Below are 20,757 nucleotides of genomic sequence, written 5' to 3'. Positions count from 1 at the left end.
TTTCCCCTCTCTCTGCCTTCCTCTCTGCCTGCTTGTTATCTCTCTCTCTCTCTCTCTTTCTCTGTTAAATAAATAAATAAAATATTTTTAAAAAAAGAAAAATTAATTGTACTTTATACTGGGCCATTTTGTCAAATACAAAAATAATAGTATTATTAAATTTAGTTTTAAGTTGCTTTAAACATAGCCCCATATAGGTCAAAATTTTTTGACATTATGCGAACTTCGACTGAGAAGGATCCCTTACTCTTTGTCCAATCCTGAAAACTACAGGGTTTTAGAAATTATTAACCTGAATAGTTCATATTTCATACAGCAGCTTCACGGTCTCATATCTCTTACATCGAGAATATCTGAAAGAATGTGCCTTGGCACACTAGTGTACCACACCATGGCTTTATACAGGGGTGCAGAAATACTGACTGCCTTTGCTTTTGGGGGGCTGGGCAGAGGCTAGAGCTCAGCTGTCTCAGCCATTTATCCAAGATGCTAGAGAAGTATTTTCTATGTATATTACTTGTGAAAGGCTGAAAGTACTTTATACAGCACATTAAAAAAAATACTTTAATATAGTAGTAACATGAATTACACTAACAAAGCACTAATCACTCAGATAGTCTAAGCAGCATTAAAAAGGCTATCATGACTATCACAAGTTACACCCTAACCACCACTTCACATATTATCTGAACTGCAAGCATTTTGCTAAATCACCCTGTGACTATAGCACAGAGGCTAAATTTAAACTAGAATCAGAGTCCAGAAATATATGTTAACCATAAACATTTCAATGTTAAGGACTATCCCTTGGTATTTTTTTTTTTTAGATTTTATTTATTTATTTATTTATAGAGAGAGAAGCGAGAGCAAGCACAGGCAGACAGAGTGGCAGGCAGAGGCAGAGGGAGAAGCAGGCTCCCCACCAAGCAAGGAGCCGGATATGGGACTCGATCCCAGGACGCTGGGATCATGACCTGAGCCGAAGGCAGCCACTTAACCAACTGAGCCACCCAGACGTCCCATATCCCTTGGTATTTTATTCTTATGCCCAACTGTCCTGGAAATTATGATTAAATACCTAAACTTAAAAAGGGGTTTCCATTCACCACTTTCTGAATATTCATTCCTCCCTTTGTATCAACTTATTTCAAAGTAATTTTAATGACTTACTGTAGGAGTCCAAAAACTTTTCCTCTTAGAAAGAATGAGAAAATAAACCATGTTAACAATTAAAATTTCTGCTTCATTTGGTTTTATTTACTTCTCTTAAAAAAAGGGAAATGGCTAATGTTTAATGTTTAAAATGGAGGGCTGCCTGGCTGGCTCAGTTGGTGGACCATGGGACTCTTAATCTCAAGCTTGCAAACTGAAGCCCCATGTTGGCTGTAGAGATAATAATAATAATAATAATAATAATAAAATAAACCTGAAAAAAGAAAAAGTTACAAAAGGAAAAAATGAAGAAGTATGTCTTGCCAATTTCTGTTCCTTACCCACCCCCTACAAAAAAGAAAATAATAATAAACAAATTACCTATTGGACTGGTTTTCCTGCACAAATGGATAACAAGTAATCAGGTAGCTGGGAATTGGAGTTGGTTCTACACCAGAAACATTTCCATTATCATTTGGGAGTGCCATCGGGATCATAAATGTATCAGGATTCTTCTTCTGGGGAATAAATGGCTCTACCTCAGCTGACAGCTTGACATTCTTCAAAGAGAAAGTAAACCACACATTTAATAAAGTAGCAAAAAACTTAATACAGATCCACAGTTTAACAATGGAAAAGACAGGGCTTACACATAGTAATTAGATATCCTTAGTATTAGAAAACATCCAAAAGAACAGCAATGTCAAATTAAAATAACTAAATACGATTATTAAGGCAAAGCCATCAAATAAAAGAGGGAAAGGTTTATCAAAAGTTATTGCATTTTTTAAAGTTACTGCATTTTAATGAAATCATTTCTTACATAACCAAAGCTGTTAAAACAATCAAGAGTACAAGGAAGTAGACTTGAGTCCAAAAATAAAGCTGGTAGTAAGAAATCTAGCTCTTCAGACAAACAATGCTTTTAACTAATTTTGTTAGGAGGGAAAGTCATTAAACAGAGTTCTGAAGGATAATCACTTTATATTTATTTGACTAGTCTAAAAAACAGTCTATTTCTATCCATTTCAGGAAATTAGGTAAGTATAGTTTAATTATAAGGAAGGAAAGTGTCCAAGACTAATGAAAAAAAATACCTAACAATATGAGCAAGAAACTTCTGGTTCACTAACTAGTAAAAAAAAAAAAAATGAGTACTTCAGTTTCCCAGTAGACAACTTGAGTAAACTAAAGTAATCCAGAATATGTACTCCCATTTTAGTATTTAGTATCTTTTCTCACAAAAAAAATCTACAGAAGTTTAAAAGATATATTTAAAAAACTAAAGTATTTTAGGATTCATATGTGGGTGATGAAACTATAAAGAAAAATAAAGATCTGGGATAAAAGTCAGGATAGGAATTACTCATATGAAATTACTCATGTGAAAGAGTTGTGATCACAAGGAGGGCATCTAAAAAGATTATGAGGGCCTGACAATGTTCTGTATCTTAACTTGGGTGATAATTACAAGGAATTCACCTTATAATTCATTCAGCTATACACTGTTTTAATGCAGTTTTCCTTATGTTTTTAATAACAAATTCTTGAAATTTAATAACAAAAAAAATTACGGGCACATTCTGCAAAGGTAGAATGTATAAAACCACATAAACACCACAATCTAAAAAGATATTACACACTTCTTTCAGAAAAGAGTAAACGAAATGCAATCCAATGTTTCAATCTTTCAAATCAATTACCTCAAAGCAATAGTCCTAACTAGAACTTTTGCCCAACAAACCCAGTAGGATGGCATTTATTGGAAGTTCTGAGCAAGGCAGAGTTCCCAGAATAAGTATCAGGCATGTTTCTCACAAAAGTAATCAGTAACAAATGCACCAAAATCTGAAGATAAAATCTAAAGACTTGATATGCTCAATAAATAGCCTTTACTCAGATAAATTATTCTCTATAAAGAGCCCCCGGAAATATTCAGAATACTTACAAAGAAGTGGGAAGAGAAGAAATCTGAACTATTTATAGCAGTATTAATTCAATATCCTTCCTACCTGATTAAACTTTGAAATGTACTTTTATACTATTAACCAAATATGAAAGAGAGATAGTACTTGCATTTACTAATACAGTATCTGTGACCTGAAGCTGGCTTCTTGAATTTCAACCTTGAAGGCAAAAACTCCTTCAAATGCTAATAGCCTAAATCCGTAATTTTCACCGTGATAGTCAACAGAACTCAAAAATCATTTGTGTAAGGTATAAAATATTAATCTAATAAATGCTTCCCCAGGAGGAAATTAGGGGGAAAGGTTGATTTTCAACAATAATGCACAGATAAGGGAAACCTGCTTTTATAGTTCATGCATAGGCATAAAAAGAGGGAAAACATAAATCACATTTTAACTATACTGAAAATTTAATTTGTAGTATATCTGTGAAAAATCTTAAGTCTTTCCGAACATATGAGTACTCTCTGAACAGTTTTATAGATCTGTATAGAAGACATTAGGACAAAAAACAAACCAAAAAAGGCATTAGGAATTTTTAAATGCAAGGAATATGATTACTTCAAATTTCCATATGAAAAGGAAACAATACTCATATCAAGAAATAAAATGATTTAAAAATAATAGGTTTCATGATACCTCTCTCCAAATAGTACCAACTCATAAATTACTTTGGAAACAAATTCAACTTCTTGCTCAAGTCAAAATTTGCAACAAGTTTTTATACTTTGTTTCATTTTTCTTTGTAAGAGTTTTATGAACTTAGGCAACTCATGGTCAAAAAAGTATCACACACAATTTATAACTGTTATCTGTACATATATACACTATATACCCTTAAATATCAAAGTTTGTAATATTTCTATTCTAAGTGCAATTCTAGATATCAGAGTTCAACAATAAAACTCACAAACACTGAAGTGATCCTTTGTTTTTAGTAAAAAAGAGAAGCTGCTATAGTCAACAGCTGCACAAACAGAAGATGTCACTAGTAGGAACAGACTGGCAAACTTTCTCCTACAGTTACAACTCTTCTATGGTCTTAAAAGTTGTTGTTGTGACTTTGGGGCCTTTAGTATCATACATTAAAATGAAGCATGTGCTATTCTCGGGCCTAAAAAAGTAAAGTTAAATCCCAAATTATTCTTAAAATTCTACATAATAAAGCCCACACAGACAATTGTTAAGTAACAAGTTCTGGCAATATTTTAATTAAATTAGTATAGAAATCAAATGTTGTCCTACATAGTAGACAACAAAACATTATAAAAAAAAATTGGGCTAGTTATTTCATACAAGGATATTCCTTAGTTTGAATTTTTTGGTCTACTTTTGACAAGATCTATTTTTTAGGAATAGGAAACTTTATAGCAGAGTTGTCTCCTTAAAGTAAACATAAATATAAAGTAAGTCTAAACTACACAAAGTCTAACTATTCCTGTACCACTATTTGCTTTAAAAAAAAAAACTATATAGTAAAATTATCTTTATCTTTCAGATATTATTTCAGAATTTTACAAATGAGTGAAAAAATTATAATAATCCCAAAAACTGTATGGGAAAAAAATAATAAGCAGTTTCACATTCCTTTTAAATTTAGCATATATTAGGGGCTTCTGGGTGGCTAGTGGGTTAGGCCACTGCCTTCGGCTCAGGTCATGATCTCAGGGTCCTGGGATCAAGCCCCGCACCGGGCTCTCTGCTCAGCGGGGAGCCTGCTTCCCTCTCACTCTCTCTGCCTGCTTGAGATCTCTGTCAAATGGATAAGTGAAATCTTAAAAAAAAAAAAAAAAAATTAGCATATATTAAAACAAATCATAATAAAAAAACTTCTTTGATGTGAATAATCTAGATAACCCAAGAATTTATCAGAACATGAAAATATAAAACCCTTCTTTAAAAGAATAGATTAAACAAATGCACTCAGATCACTGAAAGTCTATATAAATTCAATAAATATGCAATGAGTACATGTTCTGGGAAAAGTGCTGTACTAGACTGGTTTAAGAAAAATGGACAAACATTACTATGAAGCACCCAATGGCAGGAAATGCACACTAAACTCCTCTGGGATAGAACCGCCAGAAGAGTGCAAATAATTTTTCCAGATTAAGCAACAGAAAAAAAACACCCACTTAGAATCAAAACTGAAGTAGAACATAATAAGGCATTCTCCCCACAGTGAAATTTCAGTATGTACCACACACCTACAGAAAAAATATGACCATGGAAAGCCTCTACATCCTTTCTATATTAAGGTAAAAATATAATACATCAAACATTAAGGTATTTTACATCTAATGGGCAAGAAAAATAAATGTATTCCAAAGGAAAAAATGAATAATGCTTAAGAGATACCCGCTGGCTATATTGCTTTCGACTGGAAGGACTTCTATGGCAAGTAAACACTTGACAAATCAACTGTATTAGTTATATATGTAGGTTTTATAAGACTTCAGAAAATACTGAGAAAAAAAGACACAAAATATTTAACTAAGACTGTCCACTTGATTTACTATTCAAAACTCTTCCTCTTTTCTTAAAACAGACTACTACTAATCCTATTTAAAACCTGATGATACTTTTCTAAAAATCAGCTCTCTAAATTTAACAGTGGTTTTTGGATTACCTAATTTATTAATTTCTGGTTTTATATTTCTTTTCCTCTCTTGCTTTGATACGCTTTCCCTACTAACTTCTAACCCCGGACACTTTATTTACCTTTTAAAATATTTAATAATGAAAGCATTTCTAACTATGCATTTGCCTCAGAGTATAGCTTCAGCCACAACCCATAGGTTTTCGTATGTATTACTTTTTTTTTTTTTTAAAGATTTTATTTGACAGAGAGAGACACAGTGAGAGAGGGAGCACAATCAGGCAGAATGGGAGAGGGAGAAGCAGGCTACCCGCCGAGCAAGGAGCCCCATGCAGTGCTCAATCCCTAATCATGACCTGAGCTGAAGGCAGATGTTTAATGACTGAGCCACCCAGGGACCCCTTCATGTGTATTACTATTTAAATAACCCATAATTCTACTTTTTTATTTTTATTTTTTATTTCCTCTTGATTAAGGGCTTAGGGAAAAATGTCTTTTTAAATTTCCAATGGTCAGGGTGCCTGGGTGGCTCAGTTGCTTGAGTGTCAGACTCTTGGTTTTGGCTCAGGTCGTGGTCTTGGGGCCCTGGGATCCAGCACCACATTAGGCTCCCCATTCAACAAGGAATCTGCTTCCCCTCTCCCTCCTTCTTCCCTACTTCCTCTACTCTCTCCTTGTCAAATAAGGAAATCTAAAAAAATAATAATAAAGTTAAATTTCCAAAGGTTATTTTACTTTCCTTTTGATTATAAAAGTATTTTTTTAAACCTGTTAAAATAAATCATTTACTTATATTCATTAAGGCCAATTACAAGTAGTAGTGAATAATAAATGTTTTATAGTAACTTATTTAGAATATATTTAGTTTGCAACGCTGATACTATTTGAAGTTTATCAGTTATTTTTAAAAAAGAATATAAACCAGGTGATTTTTTTTTTAATTTTTTTTTTTTTAAAGATTTTATTTATTTATTGACAGAGAGAAATCACAAGTAGACAGAGAGGCAGGCAGAGAGAGAGAGGAGGAAGCAGACTCCCTGCTGAGCAGAGAGCCCGATGTGGGACTCGATCCCAGGACCCTGAGATCATGACCTGAGCCGAAGGCAGCGGCTTAATCCACTGAGCCACCCAGGCACCCCTAAACCAGGTGATTTTGTATCTTTATTGGTGAATAGCACTCTGCACAAGGTTATGTGTATTTGTTATGTTTGCTTTTCTAAAAGTTAAAGACACTGGTGATCCACAGTTTTATAAATTCTTTTTTTTATTTAATTTATTTAATTTAATTTATTTAATTTAATTTATTTTATTTATTTAATTTACATTTATTTAATTTAATTTATTACATTTATTTTAATAAACATTTTTTTGTTTAAATTCAATTAACATATAATGTATTACCGGTTTCAGAGGTACAGGCCTGTGAATCATTGGTCTTATATAATACCCAGTGCTCATTACATCACATGCCCCTCCTTAATGTCCATCACCCAGTTACCCCATCCCCTCACCCCTACCGGCAACCCTGTCTGTTTCCTAAGATTAAGAGTCTCTTATGGTTTGTCTCCCCCTCTGGTTTTGACTTGTTTTATTTTGTCCTCTCTTCCCCTATGATCTTCTGTTTTGTTTCCTAAATTCCATGTATCAGTGAAGTCATATGATAATTGTCTTTCTCTGATTAACTTATTTCACTTAGCATAGTACCCTCTAGTTCCACCCATGTCACTGCAAATGGCAAGCTTTCATTTTTGATGGCTGTGTAATATTCCAATGTGTGTGGGGGAGGTTTGTGTGTGTGTACACAACTTCTTTATCCATTCATCTGTCACTGGGCTCTTTTCGGTTTGGCTACTGTGGACATTGCTGCTATAAACACTGGGGTGCAAGGCCCCTTTGGATCACTACATTTGCATCTTTGGTTTAAAATCCAATAGTGCAGTTGCTGGGTTGTAGGGTAGCTCTATTTTCAGCTTTTTGAGGAACCTCCATACTGTTTTCCAAAGAGGCTGCACCAGCTTGCATTCCCACCAAGAGTGTAGGAGGGTTCACCTTTCTCCACATCCTTGCCAACATCTGTACTTTACTGATTTGTTAATTTTAGCAATTCTGAATAGTGTAAGGTGGTATCACACCATGGTTTTGATTTATATTTCCCTGATGCCAAGAACTTATGTAGGGGTGCCTGGGTGGCTCAGTTGGTTAAGCATCTGCCTTTGGCTCAGGTCATGATCCCAGAGTCCCTGGATCAAGTACCACATCCAGCTTCTCCCTCTGCCTGCTGGCCTGCTGCTCCCACTGCTTGTGCGCTCTCTCTCGTGTGTGCTCTCTCTCTCCAAGAAATAAATAAATACAACCTTTAAATGAACTTATCTGATGTTAATGTACTAAAAATTAAGCCAACATTGAAATTATTTGATAATACAAAAGACACTATAAACTTCAAGTGTTTTGTCACTTCTAAGGCCATTGTTCATTTTTTTAAAAAATCTCAAAATATGGCCTTAAACTTCTTAAAAACAGAAACATTAAGCCTTTATAAACAAATAAACTCTGTGATTTATTTTTCACATCCCTTTACACCAACATTTTGCCCATCAAGGGCAAAAAAGAAAAAAAAGGCATTATACCAAGTAATAACTGTTCTTAGACCATCTAACTCTAGCAATTAAATTACATGTTTTGATTTATTGCTAAAAAAAATACTTCTGAGATCCTCTTTTGGATATAACATTCTTTCCAACAGTCCCTATTGCAATTATATTATCCAGGATGTATTCCCAGTGACTTACTTTTTATAAACTTGATCAACATATATATAATTTATCTTTTGATCAAAGATTTTTTTTTTTTAAGAGCACTATGAATACCTTCAGGCAAAACACACTCAGGTTTGTTTGTTTAAGTTATTCTTGTGTAATACCCCAAGGATTTCAATTAGGTTAACGTGAAATGCATAGTTTGTATGTAGTACTATTTTTTAAGAAATCAAATTTCTATAAATTGCTAATCACTGCAATGATATGAGTGAGTTTTAATGCTGCAGGCATTCCCCCAAAATTCTGAATATAAATGAACAGTGGTTTAAAATGAAAAACAAATATTTTGGAAAATGGAAATACACATATCACATACACTTTTAGTGACTTCTACCTATCTCAATTCACTTCGTTAGTAAAAATATAAAAGTACATTCCAAAAAACCTAGAAGTCATTACATTACTCTATGGTATAATGGAAACAATGAAGAACTTCACAAAGTGGAGAAAGCTCAGTTCTAGCCCCTAATCTATCATTAAAATAGTTCTCAGCCTTTTTTCGGTGATAAGATTCTTTTGAGAATATGATGAAAATAATGGAGTCTTGCCCCAGAAAAATGCTAATATAAAATGAAGCACACTCCTTCCAGGTCATCCATCAACCCCTGAATTAACTGCCTACAGCCTGAACAAGGCAAAGCAGCATCCCTTTTCTGTATCTAGGTTTCCTGTGAGTGTGTAGCAAGTGGGAAGAGAGGGTAGTTAGAATTATTCTCTTACTTAAGGTTAGGCTGAGGAAGAGGCAGGAGGTACTAGAGTGAAAAGGGGAAGAAATTCTTCAACGGAAACCTACATTCATGATTTCTCTCTAATCCTTACATTTCTACAAGGTTTTAATAGGTTGTGGACTTTGGAAAGATGTAGGATGAAAGAGGAATAGGTTCTCTAGTTTCAATAATTTGCTCACAGCAGTTGCTGTTAAGATAACCACACATAAATAGCTATGCTAAATAGTTAATTATATTTCCTGTAAGATGAAAGGAACCATAAGTATACATATGGTAGCATTACTGCTTACAGTTTTGGCATCATGATGAAGAACCAAAGAGTTTTTTAACCTTTTCATTAGTGACACACATACAAGAAAATTGTTTAAGAAAATTTCCTATTCAATTGTCAGGCTTTGATATTAAAAGCACTTCTGATAGATGCCTTAAAAAATATTTTTCATTAAGTTAGATATAGGCTGTATATAGGATACTCCGGGTCACTAGAAAGCTAAGAGACTCCAATCAATTTTGCTTTGGTAAATCTACATGTTATCTCATAAAACTCATCTCTGTTTTCAAATTCATATTCTCCTAATATTTTTAGTCAAAGCTTTTGTAAAAACAAAACAAAACAAAACCAAATATACACAACTAGGAATCTGTCTGCTAAAAGAGCCAGATTTCAAAATCAAAATTGCCTTTGACTGGCTACATATATACTGAAATCTGGAAATCTTGTCTCATTTCCTCAGATACTAATTATCTATTTGTAAAATAATTAGGCAAATCGCTAGTCTTTTTCTCCATCTATTTGCCTCCCTCAACACTGGGCAAAGCCTTCAACTGAAGAGAATGCATAGTGAATAAACTTCGATTTCATCAAATTTTAAGTTTCACAGAGGTCTCAAGGACGGAAAATACTAACACTTTGCGGGGGGCGGGGGAAGAGGGAGGAGACCGCTTATTTTGGATTATTTACATTTTCATCATCCCTGCCTCCCAGCAACTACTCGCATGGATAATCAAGAATTTAATACAATTAAAACCAAAACAGAATACTAATGGCACTACTCTGTGAATATGAAAACGGCCTCGGAAATGAATTCATAATTCAGATCCAACATTCTTAAAATATAACCTCAGTTTTAAAAAAAATACTGATTTTTGCAAAATGGACCGAAAAGCAGGGGAAAAACCATAGAATTTCATACCTTAAAGGAAACACCTCTCTAAAACCACTGCGAAAAACAATGACCTGCTCAACGGAACGTTGATCCCAAAAGCCCATATCCCCCTGCATCTGTAGTTTCCACACATTCTGTGACAGTCTTACTGGGTGAGAAGCCTTCGAAAGCCTTGCCACCTTGAAAACACATTCCAGAACTAAAAACGGGGGGGTGGGGGTACTCGGTGGAAGTTATAAACCCTCCTCTCAGGCGAGCACTGACAACTTGGGAGTCCTCCGGCCCCTAACACCAAACCACCGAGGAGGGGCCAAAACGAGTCCCCAGTCCGGAGGAGGGAGTAACCAGAGCTGGAAAAGCCCCCATCCCCGAGGCAGCAATTGAAACAATGCAGGAGTGGGGCGCCGCCAGGCTCTCAGGCAAGGGGAGTCGGCTCCCGCAGGAACCCCAGGGCCCCGGCGGTCCAGGCCCACGCTCAGGGACCAGGGCCTGCTCCGGAGGAAGCGGCGACCCCCCCCCCCCAGCACCCGGCCCGGCCGGCCCAGCCCGAGCTCACGTACCTGGTCAGCGGGGGCTCGGTCCATGGCGCCTGCAGCCGCAACGGGCCTGCGTTAGTCGGTGTGGAAAGCGCCTCGGGCCGCTTTCTCCATGGCCCCCCGCTCGAGTCGAGACAGGGCTCAGGACCTCCGCCCCTATCTGGCTGGCCCTGACACAGACTCTGGCTACGCCACTGGCCGAGGGGGTGGCTCCAGCTCCGGGAGAAGGAGGAGGCGGTGGCAGCCTCGGGGAGGGATCATCTGGGACGGAAGCCTAGGAGGCCCCAAAGAGGGGGCAGGCGTAATTGAAAATGGCGGCTCGCGGAAGGGAATGGTGGGAGGGGTCGAGAAGTGGCGTGACCGCAGAAATCCTGAGCAGGTGGTAGCCGGAGCCTCGGCTGGCTGACCTGGAGGCTGAGGCCAAGTGGAGATTCCTGTAAGCAGGTGCCCCAGACCACTCTGCGCTTTGAGCCGGACTTAACTGTCCTGGACTGTTAAACTGGAGGAGTGTCCGGCCGCTTGGGACCCAGAACACCTGGGTTCCAACCTTCAGGGACCCCAGAGACTACTTCATTATTCCGAACCACCTCTTAGTAATGTAGGAAGAGCTTTTAGCTGCCCACTGTACATAGCGATGCTTCCTTATGTTATCCAGCTAAAAGAAGTCATGACCATAAGGGAAAATACCACAGAGGGGTCACTGGAGAAAAACTAAGTGAGGGGGGTCCACGAATGCTTATTGATTAGGTAATTCGTTTGTCCAGGCCCACGCTCACCTCCACCCTCACCTCCAGGCTGATCTCGCCTATCTCAGAAACCCTAATTTTACTGAGTCTGTATCACACCAACCAACAAGTAGGTAGGTACTCTGCTATGTTGCTTTTCTCCCTGTGGTTATTGATTGTTCCTTTCATCTCCAGCTCATTAGCTCCTGGAGGAAAGACTGGGCACTTCGTAAGCATGGCTGATTCCCTCTGGGCATCTCCTCCGACAAACCTTCCAACAGGTACCTCTTCCCGGAATAGTTCTTCCTTGCTGGTCAGCTCCAGGATGAGGAAGAAAAATAAAAAGCTTTATAAGCTAAATTCTACTTAACTGAAGGAAAGGGAGAGGAGGTGGCTCCTGTTTGAGGGACTGGAAAGGAGATTTACAGCTGGGAAAGAGACTTTTAAGCAGTTTGCTTTGTCATGCTTCAGAAGACATCAGTAAAGACTTAAATTGCCTTTTCTTTTGGTCTAGGTTGTTATTCTGGTTTTGTTTGGATACAATTCCAAGAAGAGGCTGGTCTGTGAAGCTTCTAACTGTACTGACGTTGATACTGTACTTTGACCTGGTAAAAGGAACTCTATATTGGGTCAACAAGAAAGACTTACCTCAAGGCTGGCAGCAGAAACTGTTTATAAGGAGAAAATTCATATTTATACACAAAGATCTTTCATTTATTTAGCTCGAACTAAATAAAATATTTTTATTCTCAAATTTTATGTTGTAATGTGCATATGTGTGCATGTGTATATATGTGCTTAAATTGTACACGTATGTCTGAATGTTACATACATGAAGAATTCATGTAATGTAGCCCCTACTGTCTATCAATGCAGAATAAATTTAGGTTTGCATAGAAAAGCTAAGCTATTTATAGGAAGTCGTTATGTAAACTAACAGATGATCATCCTTCTTCATAATTGTAAGATAAAAAGAATTCTGAATTTTCAGAATGTCTCCCCACTGGTGATCTCTAGCCATAAGACACCCAGATCCAAGTAAAAAGATGATAATAATGCAGTACCAATATAGGCATAAAAATACCACCGTGCTCGTTTTCCTTCCTGCTTCTAAGGAGTAATCTGAGAAAATTGAAATAGAGCCTAAGGATCTTTCCCTATTATAGGATTTTTATGACTATGAAATCATTCTCATTGAGAATCTTCTTTGTAGAAGATATTCATTTAAATTTTAAAATATAGAATTGTAAGAAATTATATGAACTAATGTCACAATGCCATTCTTGTTTAACACAATCCTAGAAGAGTACATAGAAATTTGAATAAAAAATTAAATTATATGAAGAAAAAAAGACTTTTAAAAATGCTACTCTGTATGGATGATATGGTTGAATTTTAATTAATCATTACATGAAGCAACAGATATATAATGTGCCAGGTGCTATGCTAAATACTGCAGGTATAGCAATTAACAAGACACTGTGAGAGCAGAAACCACGTTTGTCTTCTGGGCAAGACATACATAGAACAAGTAACTACAGGTAAGTTCCAGGTCATGAAAAAAGAAGTTCAGTAGGTTCTACCATGGTGTGGGATTGAAGGTCAGGAAAGTCATATGTAAGTAAATGGCATCTAAGCGAAGACCTGAAGGGTGAGTAGGAGTTAAAGAAAAGAAGTAAGCAAGTGGTTCCAAAAAAATAGCTAATGTGAGGACTCTGGGATACAAGAATCCGGCATTAGTACTTAAACAAGCTCATTCCTTGGAATGAGAGTTGAGGATGAGAGGGATAATCCAATAGAGCAAGGCCTCTGACAAAGCAAAACCAAAAGAAATTAGCCTTAGATGGAAGGAGGTCCATGTTGTCCATAATAATGGAAGGAAAGGAATAAAGGGTAGACATGACTGCAGATACATTTATAAGTTGAAGGAATTCCTGACTATGGCTTCTATTTTCTTGGGGAAGTAGGAGGCCAAGATTATCTGCTGACATGGAAGGAGACAGAGCTGTGATGATCATGCACTTGTCAAAACTCAACAAACATAATTTAAGAGCTATGCATGTCATCACATATAAATTTTGTATCAGAAGAAAAAACTATAAATATTGAACTCCAATTTTAAGAAATTCCTGTTCTTACATAACCCAAATCTCTATCAAGATATGGAATGTTACCAAGAACTCCAGTGGCTTTTAAAAACTTTAAAATTCACAGAGTGCCTGGGTGGCTCAGTGGGTTAAGCCTCTGCCTTCAGCTCAGGTCATGATCTCTGGGTCCTGGGATCAAGCCCTGCATTGGGCTCTCTGCTCAGCAGGGATCCTGCTTCCGCCTCTCTCTCTGCCTCTCTCCCTACTTATGATCTCTATGTCAAATAAATAAATAAAATCTTTAAAACGTTTTTTTAAATAAAACTTTAAAAATCAAATATTTGTGTTATTCACTGCTGCATCCTTACTACCTGTACCAGTGCCTGCCACATAGCAGGTGCTCAATAGATATTTGTTGAATAAATGAACATGTGCTACGATATTAAATCAGGATTTTTTCATTCAGGGTTGGGTTTTATTAGACATATACATTACTTAGAATAAGCAGGATTCAGTAGGGTAGGACCACAAAATTCTTTCAGTTTTGCTCCACTAAGTCTTAAGATTTTCTGAGGACTGCTCTTCATTCTGCCCTGGATACTTTTTCGTGAAATCCACACAAACTTCATTCCAAGTTAAAGCTTTGCCTTTTCCCAAGCCCAGTCCTGCTTCTGGACTACAGTGAGTTATGTGGTACGGGCCACTTTTATTTAGTTTTCTACCATTTACATCTCCACTTCCTCCACCTTAACTACTCCCTGATTAAGCTTTCCAGTTCCTTCAGGTTTATATTGTGCAGGGGAGGGTAGTAGAGCTTCTCAGATGTCTCAGTTACAGGACATGCGCAAAGTCACTTCTAGGCAACCACTTACAACCCTAGCCTTAGCTCTTGGGATTTTTTTGGGTTTAGCCTGCTGCTTGATCCCTGGGGGGTTCAGCAAGGTACTCATTTAGCCGGACTCTGTTTTAAACTGGCTTCAAGTATAATTCTCTCCCACCATCCCTGGAAACATTTTTGTTTGCTACACTCTTATCACTTATCTCTCTACCCATCCATCCCGCCATAAGTCCATTAATTCATCTTATTTTTGGTGTGTAACAAAGTAAATTGCTTACATCAGTACCCTTTCTCCTGGGAAAATTGTCGAAAGTGTGGCTTGTTTCCAGGGCTCTCTGTCTCCCTCTAGTCTGCCTTTGGTTTTCTTAGGAAAAAGTATCAGATTTCAGGTCCTTGTACTACCCCCAATTCCAGGCGACATGTATCAAGTTCTCCGAGTGTTTCCCTGAAAGCTCCTCTTACATAGCTTGAGATTAGGGGAAGCATCTCTTTTTTCTTCCCGTGGGTGGAGTGGGTAAGTATCAAATGTCTCCAAAGCGACACTTTTCCTGAGTCATCAGTCCCCCACCCCACCTCCATGCTCTCTGGGCTGGGCATGAATGATGAATAATGCTAAGCCTCAATTTCTTAGCATATTTTGTATGTTGGACTAACATCTGGCTTAAGGATATGGAGGTACTTGGCTCCTAACCTATTGTCCTTTGGGCACTTTCAAAACAGACAGCATCCTTATTGGATGTCATGTTACATATTCATTGATTTAACAAATATTTTTTAGCACATATTTTATGCAAGGCACCGGTCTAGGTAGTGACAATGCAGCAATGAACAAAATCACTCTTGTGGAATTTACAGTTTAGTCTGGGTGATAGACAATGAGCATATAAAAAAGATAATTTCAGGGACGCCTGGGTGGCTCAGTTGGTTAAGCAGCTGCCTTAGGCTCAGGTCATGATCCCGGCGTCCTGGGATCGAGTCCCACATCGGGCTCCTTGCTCGGCAGGGAGCCTGCTTCCCCCTCTGCCTCTGCCTGCCATTCTGTCTGCCTGTGCTCGCTCTCTCTCCCTCTCTCTCTCTGATAAATAAATAAAATCTTTAAAAAAAAAATTTCATGTAGAGATGAATGCTGTGAAGGAAATAAAACATGTTATTGCAGACTACAGACTACAGACTGCAGACTACAAATGGCCCCATAGGGGAAAACCTTGTCATCAGAGTTACAAAACGGAGGAGACAGTTGTGAGTAGAGAATGGTGGGAGGGGAAGAGTGGTATGAACAATGGACTGAACAGAAGTCTAGAGAGCCAAGCCAGACCATGTAGGAATTTATAGGCTGAGGTAATTTTAATTTCAGAAGCAATCTGGAGGATTTTAAAGGGGTGCAGCCAATTCACATTTTGGGTCAATGCTAAAGGTCAAATATTAAAATTAATACTTTCTTTCTGGAAGTATTAATCTGAATGGTTATTTATTTATGGTTATTTAAGAATTGAGGGACACCTGGGTGGCTCAGTCAGTTAAGCGTCTGCCTTCAGCTCAAGTCACGATCCCAGAATCCGGGGATAGAGTCCCCCGATCAGGCTCCTTGCTTAGCAGAGAACCTGCTTCTCCCTCTGCCTGCATCTCTCCCTGCTTGTGTGCTCCCTCTCTCTCTCTCTTAGAAATAAATGAAATCTTGGGGTCCCTGGGTGACTCAGTGGGTTAAAGCCTCTGCCTTCAGCTCAGGTCATGATCTCAGGGTCCTGGGATCAAGCCCCACATCAGGCTCTCTGCTCAGCAGGAAACCTGCTTCCCCCTCTTTCTCTGCCTACTTGTGATTTCTCTCTCTGCCAAATAAATAAATAAAATTTAAAAAAAAAGAAAGAAATGAAATCTTTAATAAAAATTGAACTATTACAATTTTATTACTTAAAGTGTTATGGTCAAACTTTAGAAGTTTGGAAAGATACAGCCACAACTTTTCAGCATTACAGTTCCTACATGTTTCTGCAGTCACAGCATTGCACACCTATTTTAAGTAAGAACTCACTTAAAGCCTCAGTTAAATTCAGATAAGGAACAAGATATTTTTTGGCTAGCTATCCTGGTATAGAGTACTCCTAATAGTGATGTTGCCACCTGTTATTAAGGTTTTTTTTTTCTTTTTTAATAGGAACTAAGGTAGAGTTTTATCTACTTTAACTCCTGGACTAGAATCAGCCAATAGAGATAATTCAAAGTCATGGAAGCCCTCTAGAAAGTGAGGCTTGTGCTCTGATTGAAGAAGATTTTACTCTCATTTAGATTTTTAATTTCTCATAGTTTATTTCGGCCTGCCTTCCATTTTTAAGTTGTATGTATATTTTTGGCTCAAAGGGACAATTTTCTTCCTAAACTTATCTAGCCGACCTTTCTAAATATTGTATTAACTTTCAATTACCTCCCTACTTAATTCCTTCAAAGCTCTCAATGATCTTTTTATATAAAATTAACTTTCACAACCACCATTATTATACTGCAATTTAAACTCTGTATTTAAACTATTAATAGAATTTCAACATAAGGATTGCATCCAAAATGCTTACCTATATCTGAACGTGTATATTCATATAGTAACAATAACTCTGACTGGCATACCATGTTCTTATAACTTATATGTTATGTTGATTAGATATGATACTTACCATTGAGGTCACTTGATGGATGGCCATATTAAGTTTGGGGTTGCCAGAAACTGAAATAGGGACTAACAATTATTTTTAAAAGTAATATATAATTGACATAAAACATTGTAATAGTTTAAGTTGCACAACATAATGATTTGATATATTGTAATACATGTAAAATATATGGTGAAATGTTTACCACAATAAGTTAAGATTTTTCACCATGCAGTTACAGACTTTTTTCTTATGAAGAGAAACAATTTTCAAATATATGATACAGTATTATTAACTAAACTCATCAGGCTATATCTGACATTCTGCAGGACTTACCATATAATGGAAAGTTCGTACCTTTGGCCCCCTTTACCCATTTTGCCCATCCCCCTCCCTCTACCTTTGGCAACCACCAATCTGATCTTTGTATCTAGAAGTTTGGGTTTTTATTAGATTCCACATATAATTGAAATCATATGGTATTTGTCTTTCTCTGTTTGACTTATTTCATTTGGCATAATGCATTAAAAGTCCACCAGTGTTACTGCAAATAGCAGAAGTTCCTTTTTTTAAATGACTGAATAATATTGAATTAAGTATCTAGATCTAGATATCTCACATCCTATGAATCCATTCATCTGTCAGTGGACACTTAGGTTGTTTCCATGTCTTGGCTATTGTAAATAATGCTGCGATGAATGAATATGGGGGTTTAGCTGTTTTTTTCAAGATAATGATTTCATTTCTTTTTGATGAATATCCAGAAGTGGGATTGCTGGATCATGTGGTAGTCCTATTTTTAATTTTTTGAGGAACCTCCATACTGTGTTTCATAGTGACTATAGCAATGGCAATGATGGTGAAGCTGAAAAGCAGATTTTGACCGAAAAGCAAGGCCAGAACACAGGGGAAGTTGAGTATATAGCTCACTTTTTTGCAGAAGAGTAACATGCTCTAATGGCAGGAAAGTGGTTAAGGAGATAGACCATAGGATCAAAGCTGCATAAACGTAGTATTAACTAAAAATTACTACAGGTAATACTTACATGTTTTCAGCGTAAGAGGTAAACCCAACCAAATTCTTACATATTAGTGGCCCACTGATAGGGAAGAAAGGTCCCGTTGATAATATTAATGGTATGACAGAAAGATGAGTGCCAGATTAAGAATCAACAACTTGGGTTAAATCTTAACTCTACACCTGAGAAGCTGTGTGTCCTTGAAAGTCACTTAAAGCCTCTCTGAGCCTCAGTTTCCTCATCTACACATTGCACAGGACTGTTGAGAGATTCAAATTAAGGTAATGCATGTGTGAACACATTACAGACTCTAAAGGAGTGGATCTCATTCTAGAGCACCTGCATTTTATTTTACTTTACTGTTTTATTTTATTTTGTTTTGTTTAAGTAGATTCCAAACCTGGCATGGGGTTTGAACTCACAGCCCTGAGACCAAGACCTGAGATCAAGAGTCAGATGTTCCAGTGACAGAGCCACCCAGGCATTTCTCTAGAGCACGTTTAAAACTGAAATGCTCAGGCCTCTTCATAGACTGACTGAATCAGGGTCTCTGGAGCAAATTATCCCAGCCAGAGTCACCAAAAAAATTTAAGTCAGATTGTACCCCTTCTCTGTTCAAACTTTCCTGTGGAGCTTTCCATCTCAGAGTAAAGCCAAAATTCTTAGAGTAGCGAATGAGGCCTCAAGATCAGGACCCCACCTCTGGCCTCATTTCCTCCTCTTCACCCTTACTCCTTCGGCTCTAGCCTCCTTTTTGTTCCCATAACATAACAAACACATTCCCATTGTCCTTGCTGCTGAATCCCAGGCCTGGGACTCTACTCCTAGTTACTGCTCAAGCCCTCTCTTCAGGCTTTTGCTGGAGTGTTAACTTTTTTTTTTTTTAAGATTTTATTTATTCATTTGACAGACAGAGATTACAAGTAGGCGGAAAGATTACAAGTAGGCGGAAAGACAGGCAGAGAGACAGAGGAGGAAGAAGGCTCCCCGCCCAGCAGAGAGCCCGATGTGGGGCTCGATCCAGGACCCTGGGATCATAACCCAAGCCGAAGGCAGAGACTTTAACCCCCTGAGCCACCCAGGTGCCCCTGGAGTGTTAACTTTTGAGTGAAGCCTTCCCTTACCGCCCACTTTAACACATCATGCATGCACGCAATCCCTTCTTCCTTCCTCCTTTTGCCCCATAGTATTTATCACTATCTGAAGCATTGCGTGTTTTATTTGTTTTGATTGTTTATTGACCATCATTTTCCACTAGAACGTAAGCTCTGTGAGGACAGGGATTTTCTTTGATTGTTTTGTCCACTGCTGGGTAGTCCCAGTGCTTGGAACACTGCCTAGCTCATAGCAACCCCACGATAATTACTGTTGCTATTCCAAATAAACGTGCTAAGCAGGTGCTTTACTCAGTCTAAAAACTTCACTGATAGCTCACTGCCTCCTCCGAATACCTTCTGTGCTCTCTGACTTTGCTCACATGGTTCTCCCTATTTAGCATGCCCTTCTCATCTTGAAACTCATTTCCTCCCCTTCCTGGATGAAAAGGATCCTCCTCAAAATTCCTCCGGCTTATTGTGCCACATCCTGCCTTAAATTATTTGTGTACTATGTCTAATTATTTATATAATTATTTCCTTTCTTGGAGCGTACACTCCTTGAGAACTGTGTTACTCAACAGTGTTTGTTGAATGAACCAATGAGCTTCCCTTGTTACTGACTCAGACATTTATCAGAAGAGGAGAGGTAATTAAATGATAGATTTAAATAGCAAATCCCCTAGCTCCAGCAAGAATACAGGTTGCACATGAGTCAAATAAAAACAGATGATAACACCCAAAATTAACTCTCAGGTGAGGAGACCCATCATGCCAAAGATCCACAACTATGAACTGCCTTGTAGATAATCTAGTTTAGTTAAGAGTGACTTGAGGAGAAATGATTTTTTTTTTTTAAGATTTTTATTTATTTATTTATTTGACAGAGAGAAATTACAAGTAGTCGGAGAGGCAGGCAGAGAGAGAGAGAGAGGAGGAAGCAGGCTCCCTGCTGAGCAGAGAGCCCGATGCGGGGCTTGATCCCAGGACCCTGAGATCATGACCTGAGCCGAAGGCAGCGGCTTAACCCACTGAGCCACCCAGGTGCCCCGAGGAGAAATGATTTTATTGCACAAATCAACTCTGAGAGTCGGGTAAAAAGTTAGACATGACATGCATTTTTATGGCAGTCAGGTCTTCAGCCTCAGCCAGCTAAAAACAGGAAATAACTTCCCAGATTTATTATGATGTCCTTCGGATTATTTTCATTAACTATTCCCAATCTCAATCTTTATTGGAGGACACTATCTTATGATAGTGAAAACAATAAATCTCTGACACTTCCCCTTGACTCGGATACACTATATAACCTGAAACTGAAAAATCTCCTTCAATTCAATGGTTTTTTTCACCCTGCTTTTAAAAACTTTTGTTAACAAGCTATCTAGATT

The 20,757-nt window shown here is 37.7% G+C and overlaps 1 protein-coding gene and 1 long non-coding RNA gene across 2 annotated transcripts in view; one reads left to right on the top strand and one right to left on the bottom strand.

Annotated features, from left to right (window-relative positions):
* Window positions 1-11,277, bottom strand: part of SECISBP2L (SECIS binding protein 2 like) — a 56,797-nt gene extending 45,520 nt beyond the window's left edge. Inside the window, exons 1-2 of the mRNA XM_082735652.1 lie at window positions 10,989-11,277; window positions 1,534-1,712 (exon numbers count right to left, since the gene is read on the bottom strand). Of these exons, the coding sequence (XP_082591778.1) occupies window positions 1,534-1,712; window positions 10,989-11,012 (203 nt within the window). The 5' untranslated portion in view covers window positions 11,013-11,277. The remainder of the gene's footprint in view (window positions 1-1,533; window positions 1,713-10,988) is intronic.
* LOC309867191 lies at window positions 11,258-12,443 on the top strand. Its single transcript, XR_014313034.1, has 2 exons — window positions 11,258-11,823; window positions 12,204-12,443. It is a non-coding gene; the product is annotated as an uncharacterized lncRNA (long non-coding RNA).
* The last annotated feature ends 8,314 nt before the right edge of the window (window positions 12,444-20,757 follow it).

This window comes from Mustela nivalis, assembly GCF_964662115.1.
Source record: "Mustela nivalis genome assembly, chromosome: 6".
In the NCBI taxonomy this organism is placed as follows: Eukaryota; Metazoa; Chordata; class Mammalia; order Carnivora; family Mustelidae; genus Mustela; species Mustela nivalis.
This window is presented reverse-complemented; position numbering and strand designations above follow the sequence as displayed.